General features: G+C 42.5%; 1 protein-coding gene across 1 annotated transcript in view; it reads right to left on the bottom strand.

Moving 5' to 3' along the window:
* Nucleotides 1–8,244, bottom strand: part of LOC121584395 (glutamate receptor ionotropic, delta-2) — a 638,531-nt gene extending 630,287 nt beyond the window's left edge. Inside the window, exon 1 of the mRNA XM_045225956.1 lies at nucleotides 7,394–8,244. Coding sequence (XP_045081891.1) covers nucleotides 7,394–7,481 — 88 coding nt within the window. The 5' untranslated portion in view covers nucleotides 7,482–8,244. The remainder of the gene's footprint in view (nucleotides 1–7,393) is intronic.
* Between the last annotated feature and the right edge of the window lie 19,240 nt (nucleotides 8,245–27,484).

Below are 27,484 nucleotides of genomic sequence, written 5' to 3'. Positions count from 1 at the left end.
GGGTTGAGGTCAGGTGATTGTGGAGGCCAGGTCATCTGATGCAACACTCCATCACTCTCCTTCTTGGTCAAATAGCCCTTACACAGCCTGGAGGTGTGTTGGGTCATTGTCCTGTTGAAAAACAAATGATAGTCCCACTAAGCGCAAACCAGATTGGATGGCGTATCACTGCAGAATGCTGTGGTAGCCATGCTGGTTAACTGTGCCTTGAATTCTAAATAAATCACTGACAGTGTCACCAGCAAAGCACCCCCACACCATCACACCTCCTCCTCCATGGTTCACGGTGGGAACCACACAAGCGGAGATCATCCGTTCACCTACTCTGCGTCTCACAAAGACACGGCGGTTGGAACCAAAAATCTAAACAGATTTCCACCAGTTTAATGTCCATTGCTCATGTTTCTTGGCCCAAGCAAGTCTCTTCTTATTATTGGTGTCCTTTAGTAGCAGTTTCTTTGCAGCAATTCGACCATGAAGGCCTGATTCACGCAGTCTCCTCTGAACAGTTGATGTTGAGATGTGTCTGTTACTTGAACTCTGTGAAGCATTTATTTGGGCTGCAATTTCTGAGGCTGGTAACTCTAATGAACTTATCATCTGCAGCAGAGGTAACTCTGGGTCTTCCTTTCCTGTGGTGGTCCTCATGAGAGACAGTTTCATCATAGCGCTTGATGGTTTTTGCAACAGCACTTGAAGAAACTTTCAAAGTTCTTTAAATGTTCCGTATTGACTGACCTTCATGTCTGAAAGTAATGATGGACTGTCGTTTCTCTTTGATTATTTGAGCTGTTCTTGCCATAATATGGACTTGGTCTTTTACCAAATAGGGCTATCTTCTGTATACCGCTCCTACCTTGTCAAAACACAACTGATTGGCTCAAACGCAATAAGAAGGAAAGAAATTCCACAAATTAACTTTTAACAAGGCACACCTGTTAATTGAAATGCATTCCAGGTGACTACTTCATGAAGCTGGTTGAGAGAATGCCAAGAGTGTGCAAAGCTGTCATCAAGGCAAAGGGTGGCTACTTTGAAGAATCTCAAATATAAAATATATTTTGATTTGTTTAACACTTTTTTGGTTACTACATGCTCCCATGTGTATTATTTAATAGTTTTGATGTCTTCACTATTATTCTACAATGTATAAAATAGTCAAAAATATAGAAAAACCCTGGAAAGAGTAGGTGTGTACAAACTTTTGACTGGTACTGTATGTCTGGATCCTTGTTATTGACAATTCATTTAAATGGTGTCAGCTAAGCTCCATTATTCAGCTAATTGGCATTGATAATTCTAGGGGAAACTGGAATCTTTTGTCTGTCTGTCTTTAGTTAGTGAATAAAACCAAATGATTCATTATTTAAAAACAAAAACAAATATCTAGTTCCCATTGAAGAAGTCTTCTTGGGGATTTCTATTGATTCTATTCATATTTATATTCTTTTTTTCAACGTTCTATTCGTTTTTTACTGCCTAACTGGAACTGAGGGGGAATCAGACAACCCAGGTGAAACCTTTGTATTCACAGTTAATTCTGTCAGTCGATGAGAGAATAAAACCCGACAAACAATGAACCATGCTTAACATTTTCCATCCAAGAATATGTATAATAATCATTATCATGTACCAGGCAAATAATGCCTGCCACGCGAGCCTTGATTGGCGTGCCTACTGTACTGCGGTGCTGCAGTCAACTGGGACCTTGTCCTTGTTCACTAAACACACAGGAAATGACTCCCATTTTCAACATGAGGGCTTTGAAAAGACAATGTAGCTGAGAAATGTTCTCTGCCATGCACCCTCTGAATAATGGAGAAATATGTCCAGCTAACCCATGTACTGTATATTAATATAAATATATGCCATTTAGCGGACGGTTTTATCCAAAGCAGCGCACACAGTAGTGCGTGCATACATCGTAACGGTGGCCCCAGCGGGAATCGAACCCATGATCCTGACATCGCAAGCTTGGTCCCTTTCAGCCAATCTTTGTGAACTCGGTTCACTGAATTTTTTCGTGCAGTGTGAGCACTCCAAAGGAACTCAGACCCCTGAAAAGAGCCCCCGAAGCGAACCTAACTGAGACCATCTCGAGAGGTCCGGATTCGCTTGAATTCCGAGGTCTGGTTTCCATTTTTAGGGCAATGTGAACACAAAGCTCTCCAGGATCGCTTGTCATTATTCACCACACACTGGGCAACAGCAACACCATTTCCCATAACCCCTCACATTGGTGCCACAAAAGAGAGAAGATGATGAAAAAATGTGTACTTTTCTTGGATATTGATTAGTGATTGTCAAGGATGCACAGAAATTCCAAAATATGTGTGGAGTTTTGTACTGACACGATTATTTGTTTGCAATATGCGATCTATAGGTTAAGAGAACTTCATAAACTGTTTATTCGATTGTGGGGTTTGAATCAAAGCAACACTGTTTGGGGAGAATCACAATATAGGTTATAAAATCAATGCTAGCTCTTAAAGGGGCAGTAGCCTCCATTGGGTGAGCAATTTTCAATTACCAATAATATTTACATGTTAATGTTATCTTCTGATAATAATAATCCCTGAGCGGTTTCCTTCCTCTCCGGCAACTGAGTTAGGAAGGACGCCTGAATCTTTGTAGTGAATGGGTGTATTGATACACCATCCAAAGTGTAATTAATAACTTCATCATGCTCAAATGGATATTCAATGTCTGCTTTTTTTTTTTACCCATCTACCAATAGGTGCCTTTCTTTGCGAGGCCCTGGAAAACCTCCCTGGTTTTTGTGGTTGAATCTGTGTTTGAAATTCACTGCTCGGCTGAGGGACCTTACAGAAAATTGTATGTATGGGGTACAGAGATGAGGTAGTCATTCAAAAATCATGTTAAACATTATTATTGCACACAGTCCATGCAACTTATCATGTGACTTGTTAAGCACATTTTTACTCCTGAACTTATTTAGGCTTGCCATAATAAATGGGTTGAATACTGATTGATTCAAGACATTTCAGCTTTTCTATTTTTATTAATTTGTAAAAATATTTGAAAAAGATAATTCCACTTTGACATTATGCGGTATTGTGTGTAGGCCAGCGACACAAAATCTAAATGTAATACATTTTAAATTCAGGCTGTAACACAACAAAATGTGGAAAAAGTCAAGGGGTGTGAATTCTTTCTGAAGGCACTGTATATGTGAAAACACCCTAGGCCACACAGGACCAGCATACTATCTATATGGTATAAACAGCAAAGTCCTCAGGCGTACAGTAAGAGAACTGGTAAAACACATGAATTACATGCTTTCCTCTCTGCCTCTTTAGCTATATTCTTTACTCGTTTCTCTCTCATTTATCTATACCCTTCTCTACTCAACAGTTTGACTCGCTTGTCAAAAAAAAAACAGGGGACATTTGTAAAAGAGACGTAGGCCTCAATATGTTTTCCCTGTTAAAATAAAGGTTAAAGTCTTGTCAAATAAAAAGTAGGATGTCTGTATCTGCACACAGCATGCTCAATGGTTTATGAGCATATGAAGCACTGTGGCCCTTCTAGTTTATTTAACCTTTAATTAACCAGGAAAAGACCCTTGAGGTTAGAAACCTCTTTTATCGGTTCTAGGTAGGGCTAAAGTGCAGGAGTGCCACAGTTAGTGAGTGGTAGTGGTGCATGTGTTCCCATTTGTCGTGTGTGTTTTGGGACTGGCCCGGTGGAAAACCAACAGAGATTTCTGGAGGACGATTCGCTCCAGTGACCTGTGAGGAAAGCAGAACATAAAAGACATAGTATGACCCATTAGTGGAGTCATGCAGCCAGGCCAATGGGCCAACTTAACATGGCAACTAATTGAGCATATTCTGGAACTATCAGCAGGCTTTGAAGTTGATCAGTCAATTAGAAATATATGGCATTGTGAACATACAGGCTAGCAGAGTCTCCCCCTTCACTGGGAGATCCATCATGGAGCGTACTTGTGCTGCCATTTGCCTTTATAATAAGGGCAATTTTATAGAGCTGTAAATGTACTGTCGACTCTATCTACGCTCAGAAAACATGCATAACTGCTCTTTAATGGAGGCGAGGTTATTGGCATATGCCTAAGCGCCCCGTTGGCCTCCCGTCCACACACACACACATACACACACACACACACAAACACAAACACCTGGCATCAGCCCGCTGGGGTTAGCCGGGGAGCTAGGAGGGGATTAAGCCAAAAACCTTTACAACACACACACACTCCTCATTATCAGTTTGTTCTTGGGATAAGGGCCTCGATTGTCCACCTGGCCTACCCTACCCTACCTGCTGACTGTTTACAGGATTATACTCCATGTTTCTTCCACCTTAGATTCCAGAATACATTTTGTAATAATAAGGATGGAAACAAAATGTAGAAGAGATGGAATTCATATAATGAATTGCAATTATATACTGTAGCTTGTCTTGTGTAAAGCCTTTTGGCAGTACCTTATTCTAGAAAAGGATATTCTAAAGGATATTCTAATTCAATTCTAATAAATATAGGGAGGCAGCGATTGCACTAAAGTCCTGAAAACTGGATTTTCTTTAGCATTGATTACCTGCAACCACTCACAATCACTCACAATACTGTATGTCTATGTCACTTCCAGTACTGCAGTCAGACGTCCTAACACAGAGGAAATCTGAGGTGTTAAATCTCCTGCAAAAAACACGGCGCAGCAGATCTGTTAGAGCTCATAGATACATAACTCAATGGGCGGATAGATAAAAATCACTTCACACAAACGTGCTCATTGTTAAAAAGGAAGTGATCTTGACAGCTTCGAAAACGGGTTAGCAAAACACCCAGGAACATCCAATTCTAAAAGCCCCCATATTTGAATTCCACTACCATGGCAAAGGCAAAAATGGAACAGTGGATCAAATTCTCTCTTATATTACAGTGAATAAAATAGCCTCTTGAACCACACATTCTCCCTGAGGAAGATATAACCTATTATTAGGTTCAGATCACACATTTTGTGAAAATTAAATTATTTAAAAGATAAATAATAAATATTAGATTTTTTTGGGAAGTGTTGAATATTAATACAAAATTACAGTTCGAAAGGCTATAAAGACTCAGAACAACCACTAGGGGGGGAATATAATAAACCTAACCCTCCAGCATTTCGAGTTCGGCATATTGGATTTGACCAGGTGCAAAACATAAACAGAGGCATCCACTTTAAACAGGGAATCATGAATCTTAAGCGGGGGCAACAAAGTAGCCTGAAGTGGGACTGTCGTGCGGGAATGTTTGCCTCCTCTGCATTAGTGCATGGTGAGCGGGTGGATGTGGTGTGTGACGATGGTGCCAGGCAGCTCGGATAATACCAGGGACTTTGTGGCTTTCCAGCGACATAAATCACAGTGACTTTCTGAATAGCCTCATAAAGCGGCGCGCCATTGCGATGCAGTGCACGGGGCACGGGCTCTCCCTTCAGCATGCAGATCATTACAAGCCTCCTCAGCGATCAAGTAATGCGCGCGAAATGAAAATGCCTACCTAAAATCCCGCGTCACAGGAAAGGATGATGCGGTAGTGCTACCTCTGGGTTGACGTCAGGGTCCCTCTTTCTTTAACAGCAACAAAGAGATTAGAAAGGGATTACTTCTGGCATCGTCAAAGCGATGCTGAATATACTGGAGCTTTTCATTCGCCTGACCGTCCACTCGATTTGGTAGACAATGTAGGCCAAAATATTTAAATGAAACAATTTTGTTCCACAATAATTAGGCCTACACTACGCCTACCCATGTGTTTTTTAATGCTGTCTTTATTTCTCACTTGACAGTGCAATGCAAGGATATATAAAAACAAACAAGTGGCCTATAGTCTGCCATTTCCACCAGGGAGGGAAATGACAGGGGTAACCTTTCATGTAGTGATTCAAAATAGAAACGTCAAAGAAGGGAAACGAACTATCGATTGGGGGTGGGAATAAAAAACAAAGACTCAAAAACACAACCAAATGTTATTTATCGAGGATAAGGGAACAAAAAACGGGTTATTGGCATTCAGATGAAAAAGAAGAACGTTAAAACCGGGAAAATATTCAATATAAATAGGATGAATATTCCCCGTTTTTCACTGGAGTAGCCTAACCTTGCCCAAAGACCGTCCATAAACGAAGTCCCTGATCTTGCCCAACAGCTACAAATAGGCTACTGTAAATCAACTACGCTTACCTTGGTTAACGCGGGTAATGTTTCTGATGCATTACATATACTTATATGCATTTTGTCAGGTGTGCAACAAGCCAGAAATGCATAGCAAAAGAATGGCCTCGAAATAGGCTATCATAGAGGCTTGGGGGTTGGAATAATCAAATATAAAGAAGACCAATGTATTTAACAGGTTACGGGATTACAAACTAATATATAGAAAGTGTGGTTTTAGATTAGGTAAACCTGTAGCTTTTTATGTTAAGCACATAGCCTCTAGGCCTGTAGCACTATCGAGTTTATCTTGCTTGTAACATTTTAAAACCATCAGTGTGCTGCAAGATGCCATTGTTGACACCCTAAATTGGTGCGCATATCTCTCTCTCTCTCTCTCTCTGTATTTTTTTTCTCTCTCTCTCTCACACACACACACAAGAGTGGACTATCCCCCATTTGAGGTCACAATTTATGTCCATCCAAATAGTAACCTATATACCTGCGCACAAGACATGCATGAAACAGACATCTCTCAGCTGACCCTTCTCTTACATCCTATATTATACATCTAAGAACAATTTTCCTACACCCCATTTCGATATGCCACTCAACATTGCCACACTGTCCACAGTGGTAGGCACGGGCCTATATTATGAAGGCTATTCCAGCTGCATTTCATGTAAATGTGAAGACATTGTTTCAAGAAATAGAATATCAGCATATTCCCTCCTAATCCGCAGACATCACCCAATTTTCAAATCACCTGTTTTCAGGTAGCAGGCGAATTGAGGCAATAAACACCCATAGGCTAAACAGTACGTTCATATAATATTTTAGTCATTCACATTTCCCGCCTTTATGTTATTGAATATAAAAACATATGATGAAATACCCTAATTAAAACATACATTGTAATTATGTGCAAAGCTCAGCTGGCAACTTCATTAGTCATTATGCGCAATGGCGCATGCTGTTAAGTACATTATTATTATTTTTGTGTGTGTTTGGGGGGGGATTTATTGCTTATAATTATAATAATGTATCCCGTACCAACATCATGCTACGGGAACTGACATTGTCCACACCATTAGTGGTGTGTGGTGGCACACATTATTTGCTTATACCCAAACCTATGCAGAGACAAATCTATGCACAGAGGCATGGCATCCTTATTAGCCTGCTTTTGTTGAGAGAAGGCGCAACTTACCGATGTGTATGATTGAATCAGAAAGCACGGGCTCCCACTCCTGACTCCAAAATATCGCAAGGAACAACACTGCTGAAACAACTTTCATGTCTCCCACAGTTTAAGGGTATTTTCCCAAGAAGCGCCGAAGCCAAGATGCGTGTGACCTGCTAGTTTTAAATCCCGAGGAACCAAGATTTAGTCCATATAGGGATGGATCTATCTCTTGATAGAGTTTGCTTCTTGACTTGAACGTAGCTGTTCTCAGTTAAAAGGTAAGAGATGTCCAGTTACCCTGTTAAAAATCCCGTTACATCAAATCATGCTGAAAGCTATGGGGTTCTCCACAGCCGCATCCAACGCTGACGCATCCGATCAATCCGAAACTGGGGATGAATGCAAGCCAAATGCAAATTTTGTTAAATATTAGGAAAGCACGGGTTTGCTTTTCTCAGACGCAGGTCCTGGGCTGATTTGGTGGAGACGGTAGATTATGCCTCAGACACGACGCATTTTGCTCAGCTTTAACGAATAAAACGAAACAGCAAAACTTCAATTTTCATGCGGATTCAAAGACTGTAACCATCACTGACATTTAAGACGTAAAAAAAAAAACTCATTCATATTTAACAAGGACCACCATATTCCGAAATACTGGCAAGCGTAGGGACCACTCTTTTCTGCGACAGAAAATCAAGTGAAAATTCACCACGGTGCGCGCGATGACGGCTCAGCATGTGGATTGTCTCTAGCAGTCGGAGGGTGAGGTATACTGTGTGGGAGAAGGCCCTGTAGAGAGCCAACTACACGGACAGAAGCAGCAGTTGCCAGGCGCGCATTGTATGGAACAGAATTACCTGGGAGGATGACTGACGGAGGCAGAGAGAGGAAGAGATGCACAGAGGGCGGGGGGTAGCCTATCTAAAATGAACCGAGATGGGTAATCTGGCCAAGCTCCGCCCTGGTTCAGTGGCGGGCACTCCATCTCCATCGGTCTCATAGATGGGGGTCCCTGGGCATCCTGGCATAATCTTAATCTGATGAAGATCCTGGATTAAGGATTCTGGAGGATAACACTTTGGCACATGTAATCGCTTTTGAAAAATAGCCTACATTTCAGGAATTGAAGATGGGCATAAAGTGAAATCATCTTGTGTTTTACATTTCTATATTTTTAATCAAATGTCATTGTTTCACACCCAAAACCACTGGAAACTGTTCATATTGTCTTTATCCAGAGCGATGTACTGGAGCAGTTAGGGTTAATTGCCTTGATCAAGGGCACATCAACATAAATATAAACACAACATGCAACAATTACAATGATTTTACTGAGTTACAATTCATTTAAGGAAATGAAATGACAAATCTATTAGGCCCTGATTGATGGATTTCACATGACTGGGCAGGGGCGCAGCCATGGTTGGGCCTGGGAGGTCATAGGCCCACCCACTGAAAATGTGTTTTTCCCCACAAAAGGGCTTTATTACAGACATAAATACTCCTCATTTTCATCAGCTGTCCTGGTGGCTGGTCTCAGACGATCACGCAGGTGAAGAAGCCGGATGTTGAGGTCAGCATGCCAATTGCACGCTCCCTCGAAAATTCAGACATCTGTGGCATTGTGTTGTGTGACAAAACTGCACATTTTAGAGTTACCTTTTATTGTCCCCAGCACAAGGTGCACCTGTGTAATGATCATGCTGTTTAATCAGCTTCTTGATATGCCACACCTTTCAGGTGGATGGATTATCTTGGCAAAGGAGAAATGCTCACGAACAGGGATCTTTTATTTCACCTCATGAAACATGGGACCAACACTTTACATGTTGCGTTTATAACTGGGACCTCCACATCCGGCTTCTTCACCTACGGGATCGTCTGAGACCAGCCACCCGGACAGCTGATGAAACTGTGGGTTTGTACAACCAAATAATTTCTGAACCATCTCAGGGAAGCTCATCTACGTGCTCGTCATCCTCACCAGGGTCTTGACCTGATTGCAGTTTGGCGTCGTAACCGACTTCAGTGGGTAAATGCTCACCTTCGATGGCCACTGGCACACTGGAGAAGTGTGCTCCTCACGGATGAATCCCAGTTTCAACTGTACTGGCAGACGATGGTGTGGGCGAGCGGGCGAGCGGTTTGCTGATGTCACCGTTGTGAACAGAGTGCCACATGGTGGCGGTGGGGTTATGGTATGGGGAGGCATAAGCTACGGACAACGAACAAAATTGCATTTTATCGATGGCAATTTGAATGCACAGAGACACCATGACGAGATCCTGAGGCCCATTGTCGTGCCATTCATCCGCCGCCATCACCTCAATTCCTGGAAGCTGAAAATGTCCCAGTTCTTCCATGGCTTGCATACTCAGACCTGTCACCCATTCAGCATGTTTGGGATGCTCTGGATCGACGTGTATGACAGCGTGTTCCAGTTCTCGCCAATATCCAGCAACTTCGCACAGCCATTGAAGAGGAGTGGGACAACATTCCACAGGCCACAGTCAACAGCCTGATCAACTCTATGCGAAGGAGATGTATCACGCTGCATGAGGCAAATGGTCACACTTTTACTTTAGGTATATGTGACCAACTTCTATTCCCAGTTGTGAAATCCATGGATAAGGGACTAATTAATTCAATTCAATTGACTGATTTCCTTACATGAACTGTAACTCAGTAAAATCTTAGAAATAGTTTTTTTTTTTTTTTTTTCACCTTTATTTAACCAGGTAAGCCAGTTGAGAACAAGTTCTCATTTACAACTGCAACCTGGCCAAGATAAAACAAAGCAGTGCGATAAAAACAACAACACAGAGTTACATATGGGGTAAAAAAAACAAAGTAAAAAAATACAACAGAAAATATATATACAGTGTGTGCAAATGTAGCAAGTTATGGAGGTAAGGCAATAAATAGGCTATAGTGCAAAATAATTACAATTAGTATTAACACTGGAATGCTAGATGTGCAAGAGATTATGTGCAAATAGAGATACTGGGGTGCAAAAGAGCAAAATAAATAACAATATAGGGATGAGGTAGTTGGGTGGGCTAATTTCAGATGGGCTGTGTACAGGTGCAGTGATCGGTAAGCTGCTCTGACAACTGATGCTTAAAGATAGTGAGGGAGATAAGAGTCTCCAGCTTCAGAGATTTTTGCAATTCGTTCCAGTCATTGGCAGCAGAGAACTGGAAGGAATGGCGGCCAAAGGAGGTGTTGGCTTTGGGGATGACCAGTGAGATATACCTGCTGGAGCGCAGACTACGGGTGGGTGCTGCTATGGTGATACCTACATATATACCCTATATATACACCACATATATACACCTGTGTAGCTCAGTTGGTAGAGCATGGCGCTTGCAACGCCAGGGTAGTGGGTTCGATTCCCACGGGGGGCCAGTATGAAAAATGTGTGCACTCACTAACTGTAAATCGCTCTGGATGAGAGCATCTGCTAAATGCCTAAAATGTAAAAATATACTCTAGCAGTCACATTTTTTAGAACACCTACTCATTCAAGGGTTTTTCTTAATGTTTACTATTTTCTACATTGTAGAATAATAGTGAAGACATCAAAACTATGAAATAACACATGGAATCATGTAGTAACCAAAAAAGTGTCAAACAAATCAAAATATATTTTATATTTGAGATTCTTCAAAGTAGCCTTCTTTTGCCTTGATGACAGCTTTGCACACTCTTGGCATTCTCTCAACCAGCTTCACCTGGAATGCTTTTCCAACAGTCTTGAAGGAGTTCCCACATATGCTGACCAAAGGACACATTTCCACCGGTCTAATGTCCATTGCTCGTGTTTCTTGGCATAACCAAGTGTCTTCTTCTTATTGGTGTCCTTTAGTAGTGGTTTCTTTGCAGCAATTTGACCATGAAGGCCTGTTTCACACAGTCTCCTCTGAACAGTTGATGTTGAGATGTGTCTGTTACTTGAACTCTGTGAAGCATTTATTTGGGCTGCAATCTGAGGTACAGTTAACTCTAATGAACTTATCCTCTGCAGCAGAGGTAACTCTGGGTCTTCCTTTCCTGTGGCGGTCCTCATGAGAGCCAGTTTCATTATAGCGCTTGATGGTTTTTGCGACTGCACTTGAAGAAACTTTCAAAGTTCTTGAAATGTTCCAGATTTACTGACCTTCATGTCTTAAAGTAATGATTGACTGTAATTTCTGTTTGCTTATTTGAGCTGTTCTTGCCATAATATGGACTTGGTCTTTCACCAAATAGGGCTATCTAGGTGTATACCAGCCCTACCTTGTCAAAACACAACTGATTGGCTCAAACGCATTAAGAAGGAAAGAAATTCCACAAATTAACTTTTAACAAAGCACACCTGTTACTTGAAATGTATTCCAGGTGACTACCTCATGAAACTGGTTGAGAGAATGCCAAGAGTGTACAAAGCTGTCATCAAGGCAAAGGGTGGCTACTTTGAAGAATCTCAAATATATTTTGTTTTGTTTAACACTTTTTTGGTTACTATATGAATCCATGTGTGTTATTTCATAGTTTTGATGTCTTCACTATTATTCTAAATGTAGAAAATAGTAAAAATAAAGAAAAACACTGGAATGAGTAGGTGTGTTCAAACTTTTGACTGGTACTGTATAAGGACATTTTGGCTGATTCCTTGTCAGTTTTTGTATTTGTATTTATTATGGATCCCAATTAGTTCATGCCAAGCCAGGTCACAGTTGTAAATGAGAACTTGTTCTCAACTGGCTTACCTGGTTAAATAAAGGTGAAATAAAATAAAATAAATAAATACTCTTCCTAGGGTCCAGCAACATTAAGGCAGGTATACAGTTATCTTCCCAGCTGAGGTAGGCACAATCTGCTATTAAACTTATGACATTAGCCACATCACCATGAAGTGCTTCAATATCAAGCATGCGAAGCAGGTTGACTTTTATTGTCATGAATCTTGCCCTGGATGCAGAACTGAGCGGTTTCCACTAGCTGGGCCATTTGCAAAGTCAAAATGGGCTATATTGTAAAAATTCATGAAAACAAACATTTGTTAATTTAATCAGACATTATGGTTAGCAGTGTGGTTAGGGTTAAGGTTAGGTTTAAAATCAGATTTTATGACTTTGTGGCTGTGCCAGCTAGTGACCACTCTGCTGAGCTGCCTCCAGGGCAAGATTCATGACAATAAATGCCAGCCTGCGCATGAGAACCCTAATATTTATTTATGCTACAATTTACCATGTTTGTCTGTGTGCTGAAACCACCATTATCTCCAACAAAACATTTACCATAGTATGCTACTCACACTTTCAATATGAGTTTTGCACACATTTCACTTTCATTTTTATGTGCCTTGTTTGGATAGGTCAGATTGATGAGAGAGCAGAGTGGCCCGGTGGAACCAGAGAGGCTCATGGGAGGGGAGAATACAGTTGCTGCTGTCATGCCCTATTGAGTAGACTCGGTGCGGCCCCATTAACTACCGTGATTGAATGAGGCGTGTGATAAGGGGAGGTGCAACATTTTAATGCAAGCTAGGATCAACAATGCAGAGGTCAAGACAGGCCGACTGGTGGACAGAGTGACAGGCAGGCAGGCAAACAGACAGACAGACAGACAGACAGACAGACAGACAGACAGACAGACAGAGAGAGGCAGACAGACACTGCAGTCAGGCACGTAACTTATGCAGGTAAAAACATTTGACACCAATTCCCTGAAAGCGACTGTGTGAGGCAGCTACAGTACATGTGTACAGTAGACATAAGTGTTGACTAAAGCACAGCGGGGATGTTTCCCTTCCATGACGTGCAGGTTCACTGTCAGGTTGTGTGTATAGGACATGGGAGAATGTCACCTTGGTGAGGGGGGTGGCTGGTGGCTTTAGATCTAATCAAGGGGTGTTTATAAATGTTTGTGATGAGCTTACGACAGCCTGTGAAACCCGGCATCACAGAGGCAGAGATTAAAAATAGCAATTCAGGTGTGTGATGAGCTGTCCCTGCCTCAAGGACACTTCTGTGTTGGAGAGACGCTGCTGCATCGCTTGACCAGAGAAAAGTGTCTGTCTGTCTGTCTCTGTCTGCTGGGGTCTGAAGAGGATTGAAGTGGACAGTGACTAAAAGCCCTACAGTTATTATCATAGCTTCTGATTCCTGTCATTAACAGAAAGACAGAGGTTTATTAACCTTCTGTCTGCCTGGGAGGAAGACGCGTGACCTCACTGAAATAGCTGAAAAGCTATCAGAGTAAAGTTTGTTCAGTGCAGAGGTATAAACACAGACACTGTTCATGAGTTATCTTCTCCCTGAGTTGGTTTCTCCCTAAGTTGGTTTCTCCCTGAGTTGGTTTCTCCCTGAGTTGGTTTCTCCCTGAGTTGGTTTCTCCCTGAGTTGGTTTCTCCCTGAGTTGGTTTCTCTCTGAGTTGGTTTCTCCCTGAGTTGGATTCTCCCTGAGTTGGTTTCTCTCTGAGTTGGTTTCTCCCTGAGTTGGTTTCTCCCTGAGTTGGTTTCTCCCTGAGTTGGTTTCTCCCTGAGTTGGTTTCTCTCTGAGTTGGTTTCTCCCTGAGTTGGTTTCTCCCTGAGTTGGTTTCTCCCTGAGTTGGTTTCTCTCTGAGTTGGTTTCTCCCCGAGTTGGTTTCTCCCTGAGTTGGTTTCTCCCTGAGTTGGTTTCTCCCTGAGTTGGTTTCTCCCTGAGTTGGTTTCTCCCTGAGTTGGTTTCTCTCTGAGATGGTTTCTCCCTGAGTTGGTTTCTCTCTGAGTTGGTTTCTCCCTGAGTTGGTTTCTCCCTGAGTTGGTTTCTCCCTGAGTTGGTTTCTCTCTGAGTTGGTTTCTCCCTGAGTTGGTTTCTCCCTGAGTTGGTTTCTCCCTGAGTTGGTTTCTCTCTGAGTTGGTTTCTCCCTGAGTTGGTTTCTCTCTGTATATCCCATGCACTCCACACAGCCCTGATTAAAATCTAAATGAATGACCACTGTTTTCAGAATCAGAATCACCTTTATTCAACAAGTACCTTTACACATACTCAGAAGTGTACTTGATGATATGGTGCTGCTAGTGATGGACAACATACTCAGAATGTTACTTGGTGATATGGTGCTGCTAGTGATGGACAACATACTCAGAATGTTACTTGGTGATATGGTGCTGCTAGTGATGGACAACATACTCAGAATGTTACTTGGTGATATGGTGCTGCTAGTGATGGACAACATACTCAGAATGTTACTTGGTGATATGGTGCTGCTAGTGATGGACAACATACTCAGAATGTTACTTGGTGATATGGTGCTGCTAGTGATGGACAACATACTCAGAATGTTACTTGGTGATATGGTGCTGCTAGTGATGGACAACATACTCAGAATGTTACTTGGTGATATGGTGCTGCTAGTGATGGACAACATACTCAGAATGTTACTTGATGATATGGTGCTGCTAGTGATGGACAACATACTCAGAATGTTACTTGGTGATATGGTGCTGCTAGTGATGGACAACATTAAGAGACAGCTGAGTTGACATACATTATATAAAACAAGTTAGAGCATAGAGTTATAAGAGGATGAGCAGTGGATATACAGTTGGAATACAGTGGATATACAGTTGATATACAGTTGATATACAGTGGATATACAGTTGATATACAGTGGATATACAGTTGATATACAGTGGATATACAGTGAATATACAAATATACTGTGGATATACAGTTGAAATACAGTTGATATACAGTGGATATACAGTTGATATACAGTGGATATACAGTGGATATACAGTTGATATACAGTGGATATACAGTGAATATACAAATATACTGTGGATATACAGTTGAAATACAGTGGATATACAAATATACTGTGGATATACAGTTGATATACAGTGGATATACAGTGGATATACAGTTGATATACAGTGGATACACAGTGAATATACAAATATACTGTGGATATACAGTTGAAATACAGTGGATATACAAATATACTGTGGATATACAGTTGGAATACAGTGGATATACAAATATACTGTGGATATACAGTTGATATACAGTGGATATACAGTTGATATACAGTGGATATACAAATATACAGTGGATACACAGTTGATACACAGTGGATATACAGTTGAAATACAGTGGATATACAGTTGATACACAGTGGATATACAGTTGCAGTATAACAGGTTCCTTATCTTGTTTTGTCTTTTGTTTATATCCTAGCACATTTCTGAAGTGCTGTGAGCCTATCTTCTTTTTTTAAATTCCTACTTAGCCTTAATGAGAGAGAGTAATATATGGGTTTGTTCGCAATTGAACCCAATGGAGACACAAGCACCACTATAAGCACCATTATATCACCCAGCCAGAGTGGCGTTCTCTGGCACTAAATCTGCAGCTGAAATGAAGAGACCCAAACATTGTGATCTGCACTCTGTGAATAATTGATAGCAACAGACAAACACAATCAAAGTGCTTCCTTATCGACATCAAAGCGAAAAAGGCCATAGAGTTGATTCAGGAGTTACGAGCCCCTTCCACTTTAATCCCGGGTAAACAGAAGCTTTATGAAGTGGCGAGACTTGTTTTGTACGGTGCATGCACAAGTACATTTATGACCGACATAATGACCTCTGTGGAGTCAGTATGATATGTTTTTCATAGAGGCTGCATCTAAAATGGCCCCCTGTTCTCTATATAGGGCACGACTTTTGACCAGAGAGCTATGGGCCCATGTCAAAAGTAGTGCAGTATATAGTGAATAGGATGCCACACTTCCAGAGAAAAGAGGCTGGCAGGATTTCTTTGGAAACCAATCAAAATGCTATAAGATTGATACACTATGGAAAATCACAATGGTAAAAATCAAAAGGGTAATAAATGGGTTGTCTGCTATAGAGACATAAAATATATTGAAGTTCCAGGTGTACCAAGAGGTGTAGGGAGAAGTTGCCTCTAGACAGTTTTGCATTTTTCACACTGATGGTGAAGGTTAGGATTGGGGGAGGGGAAGCTGATCCTAGTTCTGTACCTTGAGGAAAACTTCATCCCGGAGTGTGACAAGAGATGTGTGGACTTCAGCATTACCATGCTACAGATCCTAGTCAGGGAGGATACATATTGACAGAGACAGAGACACAAATTGTTGTTATACAGTCCTAGTTCACTATCAGAGTGTGACTGTGATAGGTCTTAAGTAACAGTGTTGAACTCCTGCTGGCTTGATCACTAGCATGTTGTATCTAATGGCCACCTCAGCAAAGTAGCTCTACATGATGTAGACTTGTCTTTCACAACATATTCACTCTGCTGTCAAACGGTGCTGTCCAGAGGCACAGATGCAGTTTTTTTCTTCGTTCCTCTCTCTTTCCCTTGAGAGAACCCTAGCCCCTCAGGCGGTGGATTGAACTGAGTCATAGAGATGAGCCTCTCATGGGTAATGATCCAGGAGTAACTCTCGACCATAAGGTGAGAGTCAAGGATGGTTGGAAATGTCAAGAGGCAATGAGGCATGAGACGTTTCCCATGCTCCAGCTTAGAACAGTGGAGCTGTCCACTAAACCGGGGCTGAAACAAGGCTCTGCTCCAACACAATCCCTGCCAGTCTCTCAGTGCTAGGAGCGGGAGCTGTTCACTAAACTGGTGCTGAAACAAGGCTCTGCTCCAACAAAATCCCTACCCGTCTCTCAGTGCTAGGAGAGGGAGCTGTTCACTAAACCAGTGCTGAACCAAGGCTCTGCTCCAACACAATCCCTACCCGTCTCTCAGTGCTAGGAGAGGGAGCTGTAATAAATGGTGCTGAAACACAAAGCTGTCGGCTCAGGCCGTGTCACTCCTGCCCTGCTTTAAAACAGCTGTGGCCTGCTTGAATGCCTTCATCACCATTCACATTTCTGGAGCTGACCTGGACATGAGATATAATCACATAAAATGGACACAAAACAATATTTGACTATTACTGAATTAAAGTCAATTTCAAATCATGATGCCTGGAGTACCAGCACTAAACAGCAGAGGTCTCCCTTCTATTTAAACTGGCTCATTAGGTTGAAAACACAAGGTACATCACACCAGGTAAAGAGATGTCAAAATGTCAGGACCAGCTTTGATGATACAGATGCCATTTATCATATATCCGCTTGTTAAGTTCACAGAGGAACAAACTACAGCAAGTTACAGATCAGTATGTGGACTATTTGTGATTATGAATTATAGTCAAACCAGCTTATTAAATCACCAACTATATGAGGCAGACAGTGCATCAACTCCTCATGTAAATTATTCAATATTTGCATTGCTTTATTGTAATAGATCTCTGGCACATCTATGACCCAATTCCAATTTCATCTTCAGAATAATTGTCAATTCATTCACGGGTATAAATTCCATAAATCCTCCACACCGCGATTTGTGAGAAAGCCGGTGTTTTTTGGTGAACTGTTTTCTAAATTTGCCATGCCCTGCCATTGTGTGTTTCCGTTTTTTCACGCAAGAGCTCTTCAGCACAGAGCAGGGTTATATTGTGGAGAAATTGGGTCATTCATTTTATATGTCACAGATTTATAATGTGTTCTGATGCACTTTTATAATAGTATTTCAGTGCCTCAGTCTGAACATTTCATCTAGAAACGATGTGCCCGTGTCTGGTTTGGTCTGGTTCCCCTTGGCAAAAGGTTCACTTCAACATAGCTATTCTCTGGTGTGTTCTATAAGGTCTCAAAAGAACAACGTTCACCTCTGCATCACCACTGCCACACACACACACACACACACACACACACACACACACACACACACACACACACATGCACACACTCACATTCAGGTGATAAAGAGAGACAGACTAATTGGCTTTCTAGCTGACTGACCCTGAAAGCAGGAGAAAGCGAGTTGAGATGAAATGAGGTGGACTGTCTGAGCCGTGGCCACCCTGAGACGATGAAAGCCCAGGAGAGAACGAGAGGCATTTGCATAGACAAAATGGCCACTCACACACACAGGCGAGTAGCAGAGGAGCCGTGAGATGAAAACGTCCTCTTTCACCACTGCCAAGATTGAAGGAAGTCTCGGAGCCTCTCTGCGGGCCCTCAACCTGTCAGACCTGTGACGAGAGCGAGGGAGATTTTGTTTGGTCGGTTAATAGAGGAAAACACATTGAAGAGGAGGTTACAGAAGCCACATGCCCAAAATGAAGAACAGTAGGAACTTAATTGAAGCAGGTAGGAGCCAAAGTGAGAACCCTCATGCCATCGTTTTATTCTTTCCACAGTCGCAGCGACACAGATTTAATGAAATCACAGAGTCGGTGGGTCATAATTATCACGAGATGCATGGCTGCTCACTGCTGCAATGCATCTTGGGTGCCATAAAGCCCGCTAAATAAATATCCTCTAGCTAGCGGTACAGGATTCCACCTCGGCTGTTGCCAAATTAAAATGTGGTGCGTATCAGGGTGTGAGCGAGAGCAGCTGTGGTGGAATCCAAAACGGAACAGGGAAGATAGTCGTTCTCAGAGTGGAAATCCTGGAGAGTACCAGGAAGTATGGGCCTGCAATGATGTTGATACTGGGCTGTTAATGTGCACGTGGAATGAAGTCCTGCACACAATGTAGAGTACAGCAGGACCGTGACCAGCAGCCCTTTCACAGAAATAAAAGGGCCTGCAGTCACTACAGTTGGGTGGAATGTAATAAAGTTGTGCAGGTGTTGAGGATTGTCATCCATTGTTGTTCCACTGTAGCTCCAGGCTGTGTCTTGTGAGACTTTCATCTGAGAACCACCACTGTCTGCTATATAGATTTACAGATAATGGACACTCCCCTCTAGCCGGAAATCCACACTGAATATGTCTCGGTTTCATGCCTCTATTGCTCCACCTCATGAAACACACCTGTAGGCTGCATAAGGACAAGAACATATGAGTAACACGGACGTCAACAGGTATAATACATTATCATTTTGTTGTGAGCATGAATAAACCTTCATAATACTTTACATAATACTTGCCAAGTTTTTATGTAAATAACATTGACTGCATAAATCATATCAATGTATTTGAGTGTACTGGAATGTATTTGAGTGTCCTGGAATGTATTTGAGTGTACTGGAATGTATTTGAGTGTCCTGGAATGTATTTGAGTGTACTGGAATGTATTTGAGTGTACTGGAATGTATTTGAGGGGGCATGTGAATATATTGTGTTCTATTATGTATCTGTCAAATGTGTTCTGGTCTGGTCTTAATAATGACTACTAATGGCCCAAATGGCACCCTATTCCTTTATAGTACACTACTTTTGACCAGGGCCCATAACACTCTGGTCAAAGGTAGTGCACCATATAGGGAATAGGGTGCCATTTGGGACACACAAGAGCGAAACAGAGCAGCCTCCATATGGTCTGCTCTTGGCCTGTATAACTGGTCTAAACCAGGAACAGCCTCCCTTCCCCCTCACACCTTCAGCAAAGCACAGAGCCTGCTGTCACCCACATACTCCCCTGACGGAACTGCAGCCGCAGCACCGCAATCCACATCACTCCCTCTATCGCTAGGATTTCATTTCCAAATCCAGAAACATGCTATCATATAAAGATCTGCCGTCGTTTATTACTGTGCATCGTGCTTACGAACATCATTGTTTTCTTAAGGAATCGTAACGGGTAATGGGCTTTCGCTCTCTCTCTCCTCTTTCACATAGGGAATAATATGAGTATTACGTGTCCTTTGTTATGCTGTAGCAGAGCACCTTCTGAATGGCAGTCTGGGAGATGGGGATATTACACCCAAGAGCTGCGGCAGGCAGCCTAAGCCTCATCTCTCTGGGAAATTGCCTCAGATGAAGGAGATGCTCAAGTCTGATGCCTGTTTGATCAACAAGACCGTTTGCGCTCATCCAAGAAAACACACTACAAACTAACCTACTCTAAAAATGGCCTGGGCTACTGCAGTAGAAGTCCCATATGGATGACAAAGATAATAATAAAAAGATAGAAGAGAGACTTGGAGTCAAATCCTGACAGCGGAGGACCTTCAGGACAATGGTTGACACTTTGTGATATTACCGTAAACACTAGTGGTATAAAGCCTGGCACGGCTGTAAACTGCAGACATCGCCTACCCAGTTGTTTGCCTATTATCCTCTTCCTGTATCCCTTCACAGTGGGTTTGCATTAAGTATGTGTATGTCTCTCTCCCCTTGGCAGGCACTGGTATCTCCTTGTGCCAGCGTGTCTCTCTGGGGGTTACTGTAGAGGGCATCGTTGTTGGCCCACTGAAAGATGGACATCTCCACAGGGGGCGTGGGGGGCCATGGTTCCTGGGCACACACTGACCTTCCCTGTGTTTGAGGGGCGTTGGCACAGCCTGACATCCTGATCACTGGGGCCTTGGAAGTAGGTCCTAGTTGTAAACCCACTACCCAGGAACCATGCCCACCGGTGTGCCCAGCTTCAGGCCCTGAAATATATGCCATTTAGCAGACGCTTCTATCCAAAGTGACTTACAGTCATGTGTGCATACATTCTTCGTATGGTTGGCCCCAGCGGGAATCAAACCCATGATCTCTGTAGCTCAATTGGTAGAGCATGGCGCTTGTAACGCCAGGTTAGTGGGTTCGATCCCCGGGACCACCCATACGTAAAAATGTATGTACACGTGACTGTAAGTCGCTTTGGATAAAAGCGTATGCTAAATGGCATATCATATTATATTATTATATCCTGGCATGGTCCACCAACTGAGCCACAGAGAACCACTACATGTATCTGGATAAGACTAATTGGCTTCTGAAGACTGCAGCTTCTCCACTGATTATTGTATTATAGAAACACAGTAATGACAAGAGGGTTATGCTTTGGATTTGAAAACGGTATGGTACCCTGTGTTAAGGGATCTACTGAATAGAACCTTTATGTTGATTTGTAGGATGAATAACTGGATCATTATTATTATAGAATAATAGAATATCGTACCATTAAACAACAGCTGTGGTTTATATTTCCTTAGAGAGAACCTTGGGATGCGACCAAGTTTCCTTTAATTCTGTTGTTCCTTTTCCAATAAGACGTGGAAAGGATGACCGATTCTCTAATGAGGGGGCTTTGTGGAATTATATAATCAGTGATTTAGTGATACTAGCAAGGGCAGTGTGTGGGTTTCTGTTTTATTTCAAATGATCTAATTGTTTCCATGCACCTGCAACAAGACAGCTCAGATGTGAGTGTGCCTTTTAGAATTTTAGAAATACAATCCAAAAGCTCCTACTCCGACAGAGAGAACCATGGAGAATCAACCTCCCAGCAACTGCACAGCCCAACACCCAGCCTTCAGTGCGTCGGTGAGATATATACCAAAGTGTCACACATAACAAATGCAATTTCACAGAGGCAGAGATGAGCATTAAAGGTTTGTGCATTTCAATGCCCGCCTCCCACAAAGTAAACATTCCCATTTATCTCTGCAATGCCTCTGCTGCCTTTATTCACCGTAGTTCACAAGGAACTCTTCATTCCCTGTGACGCCGGTGGCGTTTTCAGGTTCAGCCCTGGCCTCCTTTTAGGCCTAAAAGTAGTTAAGGATGGAGAGGACATGAGAGGAGTGAAAAGCAGGAGAGAGAGAGAGAGAGATTGCCAGCGAGGGGCTACAGAGTGGGGATGTCACTGTGGTTCACTACAGGCCTCTGAGCTGTGAGGTCTGATGTAATAAACGAGGGCAATGCAATAAGAAGATTTACGGCGGACATTTAGGAGGGGTGACGGGCAGGACAGAGAGAGACCACGCCAGCACAGTATGGATCCATGTCTGATTGTGACAAACGACAGCGTGACAGAGATATTCAGTGGCTGGGCTTCAAAAACATGTTTGTGACACCAATCAATGGGTGTATAATCCAGGGAGAGTCCTGTACTATAGGTAGCAGCCTAGGAGCAGACAAAACCTGCAGTTGACTGACACTCAACACTGAAATAGTGAGCTCAAAAGCCCAACTGTTGTCCCTATCTACACTGAGTGTACAAAACATTAAAGACACCTGCTCTTTCCATGACAGACTGACCAGGTTGAAAGTTATGATCCCTTATTGATGTAACTTGTTAAATCCACTTCAATCAGTGTAGATGAAGGGGAGGAGGCAGGTTAAAGAAGGATTTTTAAGCCTTGAGACATGGATTGTGTATGTGTGCCATTCAGAGGGTGAATGGGGTGCAACTCAATATTAGGAAGGCGTTCTTAATGTTTTGTACACTCAGTGTATAAAGATATATTTAATTACATACTGGAGAGAGGTACCCAGTTCCTCACACACACAGAACAGGCTCACGTTTTCAATTGGAAACACACTCAAATACTCATGCAACTGGGATTAGTTGGTTGGAATGATGTCACAGAGCGCTTTGGCCAGGCGGTTTGAGTCCAGCTTCATATACATTGAGTGTACAAAACATTAAGAACACTTTCCTAATTTTGAGATTTTTTGCCATCAGAACAGCCTTAATACGTTGGGGCATGGACTCTACAAGGTGTCGAAAGCTTTCCACAGGAATACTGGCCCATGTTGACTCCAATGCTTCCCACAGTTGTGTCAAGTTTGCTGGATGTCTTTTGGGTGGTTTCAAAAGGCACTTAAGTATTTTGTCTCCCATTCACCCTCTGAATGGCACACATACACAATCCATGTCTCAATTGTCTCGAGGCTTAAAAATATATATTTTTTAACCTGTCTCCTCCCCTTCATCTACACTGACTGAAGTGGATTTAACAGGTGACATCAATAAGGGATCATAACTTTGACCTGGATTCACCTGGTCAGTCAATGTCATGAAAGAGCCAGTCAGGTCTCATAGACTAGACAGAACATAGTAAAAGTAAATCTGGGACACTCAAATTGGTATGATATGTTACGTTTGGTATGGTTACATAAGACAGATGGTTACTTCAGGCAAAAACAAAAGTAGGGTAGTTGGTCGGGGTGGATGGGTGGCGTATAATGCGAACGTTTAGCAACCCAAAGGTTGAGAGTTTGAATCTCATCACGGACAACTTCAGCATTTTAGCAACTTTTCAACTACTTACTAGTTTTTAGCTACTTTGCAACTACTTAGCATGTTAGCTAACCCTTCCCCTAACCCTCACCCTTTTAGCTAACGCTTCCCCTAACCCTAACCTTAACCCTTTAACCTAACTCCTAAACTTAACCCTAACCTTAACCCCTAGCTAACGTTAGCCAGCTAGCTAGAATTCATAACATATCATACATTCTACAAATTCGTTACATATACAGTTGAAGTCGGAAGTTTACATACACTTAGGTTGGAGTCATTAAAACTTGTTTTTCAACCACTCCACACATTTCTTGGTAACAAACTATAGTTTTGGCAAGTCGGTTAGGACATCTACTTTGTGCATGACACAAGTAATTTTTCCAACAATTGTTTACAGAGAGATTATTTAACTTATAATTCACTGTATCACAATTCCAGAGGGTCAGAAGTTTACATACACTAAGTTGACTGTGCCTTTAAACAGCTTGGGAATATCCAGAAAAAGATGTCATGGCTTTAGAAGCTTCTGATAGGCTAATTGACCTCATTCGAGTCAATTGGAGGTGTACTTGTGGATGTATTTCAAGGCCTACCTTCAAACTCAGTGCCTCTTTCCTTGACATCATGGGAAAATCAAAAGAAATCAGCCAAGACCTCAGAAAAAAATTATAGACCTCCACAAGTCTGGTTCATCCTTGGGAGCAAACGTTCATCTGTACAAACAATAGTACGCAGCCGTCATACCGCTCAGGAATGAGACACGTTCTGTCTACTAGAGATTAATGTACTTTGGTGCGAAAAGTGCAAATCAATCCCAGAACAACAGCAAAGGACCTTGTGAAGATGCTGGAGGAAACAGGTCCAAAAGTATCTATAGCCACAGTAAAACAAGTCCTATATCGACATAACCTGAAAGGCCGCTCAGCAAGGAAGAAGCCACTGCTCCAAAACCGCCATAAAAAAGCCAGAATACGGTTTGCAACTGCCCATGGGGACAAAGATCATACTTTTTGGAGAAATGTCCTCTGGTCTGATGAAACAAAAATAGAACTGTTTGGCCATAATGACCATCGTTATGTTTGATGGAAAAAGGGGGTGGCTTGCAAGCCGAAGAACACCATCCCAACCGTGAAGCATGGGGGTGGCAGCATCATGCTGTGGGGGTGCTTTGCTGCAGGAGAGACTGATGCACTTCACAAAATAGATGGCATCATGAGGAAGGAAAATTATGTGGATATATTGAAGCAACATCTCAAGACATCAGTCAGGAAATCAGTCGCAAATGGGTCTTCCAAATGGACAATGACCCCAAGCATACTTCCAAAGTTGTGGCAAAATGGCTTAAGGACAACAAAGTCAAGGTATTGGAGTGGCCATCACAAAGCCCTGACCTCAATCCTATAGAAAAGTTGTGGGCAGAACTGATAAAGTGTGTGCGAGCAAGGAGGCCTACAAACCTGACTCAGTTACACCATCTCTGTCAGGAGGAATGGGCCAAAATTCACCCAACTTAATGTAGGAAGCTTGTGGAAGGCTACCCAAAACGTTTGACCCAAGTTAAACAATTTAAAGGCAATGCTACCAAATACTAATTGAGTGTATGTAAACTTCTGACCCACTGGGAATGTGATGAAAGAAATAAAATATGAAATAAATCATTCTCTCTAAATATTATTTTGACATTTCACATTCTTAAAATAAAGTGGTGATCCTAACTGACCTAAGACAGGGAATTTTTACTAGGATTAAATGTCAGGAATTGTGAAAAACTGAGTTTAAATGTATTTGGCTAAGGTGTATGTAAACTTCTGACTTCAACTGTAGTAAGTTTAGCAAATTCGTAACATATTGTACATTTAGCAAATTGTAACATTAAATACGATTTGTAAACTGTAACATATCATATGAAATGGGTGATGGACATCCACAAATTAATACATACCATACGAAACATATCATACTAAATAGAGTGACTCGGATTTATGTACAGAATAATACGAAATGCTCTGAGACCAGGTTGAAAGAGCAGGTGTTCTTAATGCTTTGTACACTCAGCACATATTGACAATATGAATGTAAATGTTGACAAACTGCCAGACAAACCTGGGCCACGTTCAGTAGTAAAACGTTGTCAAATGTTGCAGATAGAAATATGGTATGTGAAGAACAAACATGCCTCTGACAGGAATCCCATCGGTTATATTCACAGCATTATTATCTGTAACATTGTATAAAACTTGTCCACTGAACGTGGCCCTTGAGGCAGCAGTGTGACCTGTTGCTTGTTGGTGGTATGCTTCACTGTATCAACACATTGTATCAACAGTGCATTCATTGGTTGAGTCGTTTAATGAGGGTCTCTTCCTCCACTTCACTCTCAACGCCAGTAGCTATCTTGAGAGCTAATGGTGGGTGTCTTCAGCTCTAATGAAAGGGGAGCAGGATAAAGCCATCCAAACATCATTAGTGATAACCCAACACCCAAACCAAAGGAACTCTAGTAGATTGGTTCAATGTCACCAAAGTCAACAGCACCGCGCGCCGAGCATCTCTTCTCATTGTTTTATGAGTACATAATACAGACAGTGGAAATAATTTATTAAAACAACTATTGTGGAGAACACTTGACATTGTTTTTTGTATTTTTTTCATCTCTAATTTCTCTACATTGTGAACCCTGTAAATGTTTTTAAAAAATAACCTTAAATCGACTTACATGAATATTAACAGGGCTTATCTATGTACAATATAAAGGATATAACATCATATCACCAGTGTGCAATTACAGTCCTTCATAAAACTTTGTAAATAATAAGTCCTTGTGATCCAATTTCACAAAATATCAAATGAAGGCGAACAATAAGTATGTGAGCTAAAAGCCAATGAAGTGTCCTGGACTTTGTGGTCAGTTAAGAATCATAAATTACTGAGCCTCTTGTGATGCTCTGTCCACCATAAGAGAATAGATCATTGCTCTTCAGTTGTATACACGATTGTTCAGAACTCAAACCCGACACTTTGTCCTTGTACCTTGAGTTCCCCTTTCTATTCCCAATCCTTGTCCTAAGAGCAGTATGTTGATCTATCCCGAAGTTGCAATAATTAAGCTGAGGAACGAAAAAATTGGTTAGCCACCTGAACTCCCCAACTTGTAAACCATACAGGAAATGTTCCAGAATTATTACAGTTCGTATCAAACACATAGTAGAATCAGGCGCAAACACTGTGGGGATACAGTCTGGCTGGCTGTGGGGATACAGTCTAGCTGGCTGTGGAGATACAGTCTGGTGGGCTGGCTGTGGAGATACAGTCTGGCTGGCTGGCTGTGGGGATACAGTCTGGCTGGCTGTGGGGATACAGTCTGGCTGGCTGTGGGGATACAGTCTGGTGGGCTGGCTGTGGGGATACAGTCTGGCTGGCTGTGGGGATACAGTCTGGCTGGCTGTGGGGATACAGTCTGGTGGGCTGGCTGTGGGGATACAGTCTGGTGGGCTGGCTGTGGGGATACAGTCTGGTGGGCTGGCTGTGGGGATACAGTCTGGTGGGCTGGCTGTGGGGATACAGACTGGCTGTGGAGATACAGTCTGGTGGGCTGTGGAGATACAGTCTGGTGGGCTGGCTGTGGGGATACAGTCTGGTGGGCTGGCTGTGGAGATACAGTCTGGTGGGCTGGCTGTGGGGATACAGTCTGGCTGGCTGTGGGGATACAGTCTGGCTGGCTGTGGAGATACAGTCTGGTGGGCTGGCTGTGGGGATACAGTCTGGCTGATCTGGGCTGTGGAGATACAGTCTGGTGGGCTGGCTGTGGGGATACAGTCTGGTGGGCTGGCTGTGGAAATACAGTCTGGTGGGCTGGCTGTGGGGATACAGTCTGGCTGGCTGTGGGGATACAGTCTGGCTGGCTGTGGAGATACAGTCTGGTGGGCTGGCTGTGGAGATACAGTCTGGTGTGCTGGCTGTGGGGATACAGTCTGGCTGGCTGTGGGGATACAGTCTGGTGGGCTGGCTGTGGGGATACAGTCTGGCTGGCTGTGGGGATACAGTCTTGTGGGCTGGCTGTGGAGATACAGTCTGGTGGGCTGGCTGTGGA

This window comes from Coregonus clupeaformis, chromosome 16 (assembly GCF_020615455.1).
Source record: "Coregonus clupeaformis isolate EN_2021a chromosome 16, ASM2061545v1, whole genome shotgun sequence".
Lineage (NCBI taxonomy): Eukaryota > Metazoa > Chordata > Actinopteri > Salmoniformes > Salmonidae > Coregonus > Coregonus clupeaformis.
Note: the sequence above shows the minus strand (reverse complement) of the source record. Positions and strands in the feature narration are given on the sequence as shown.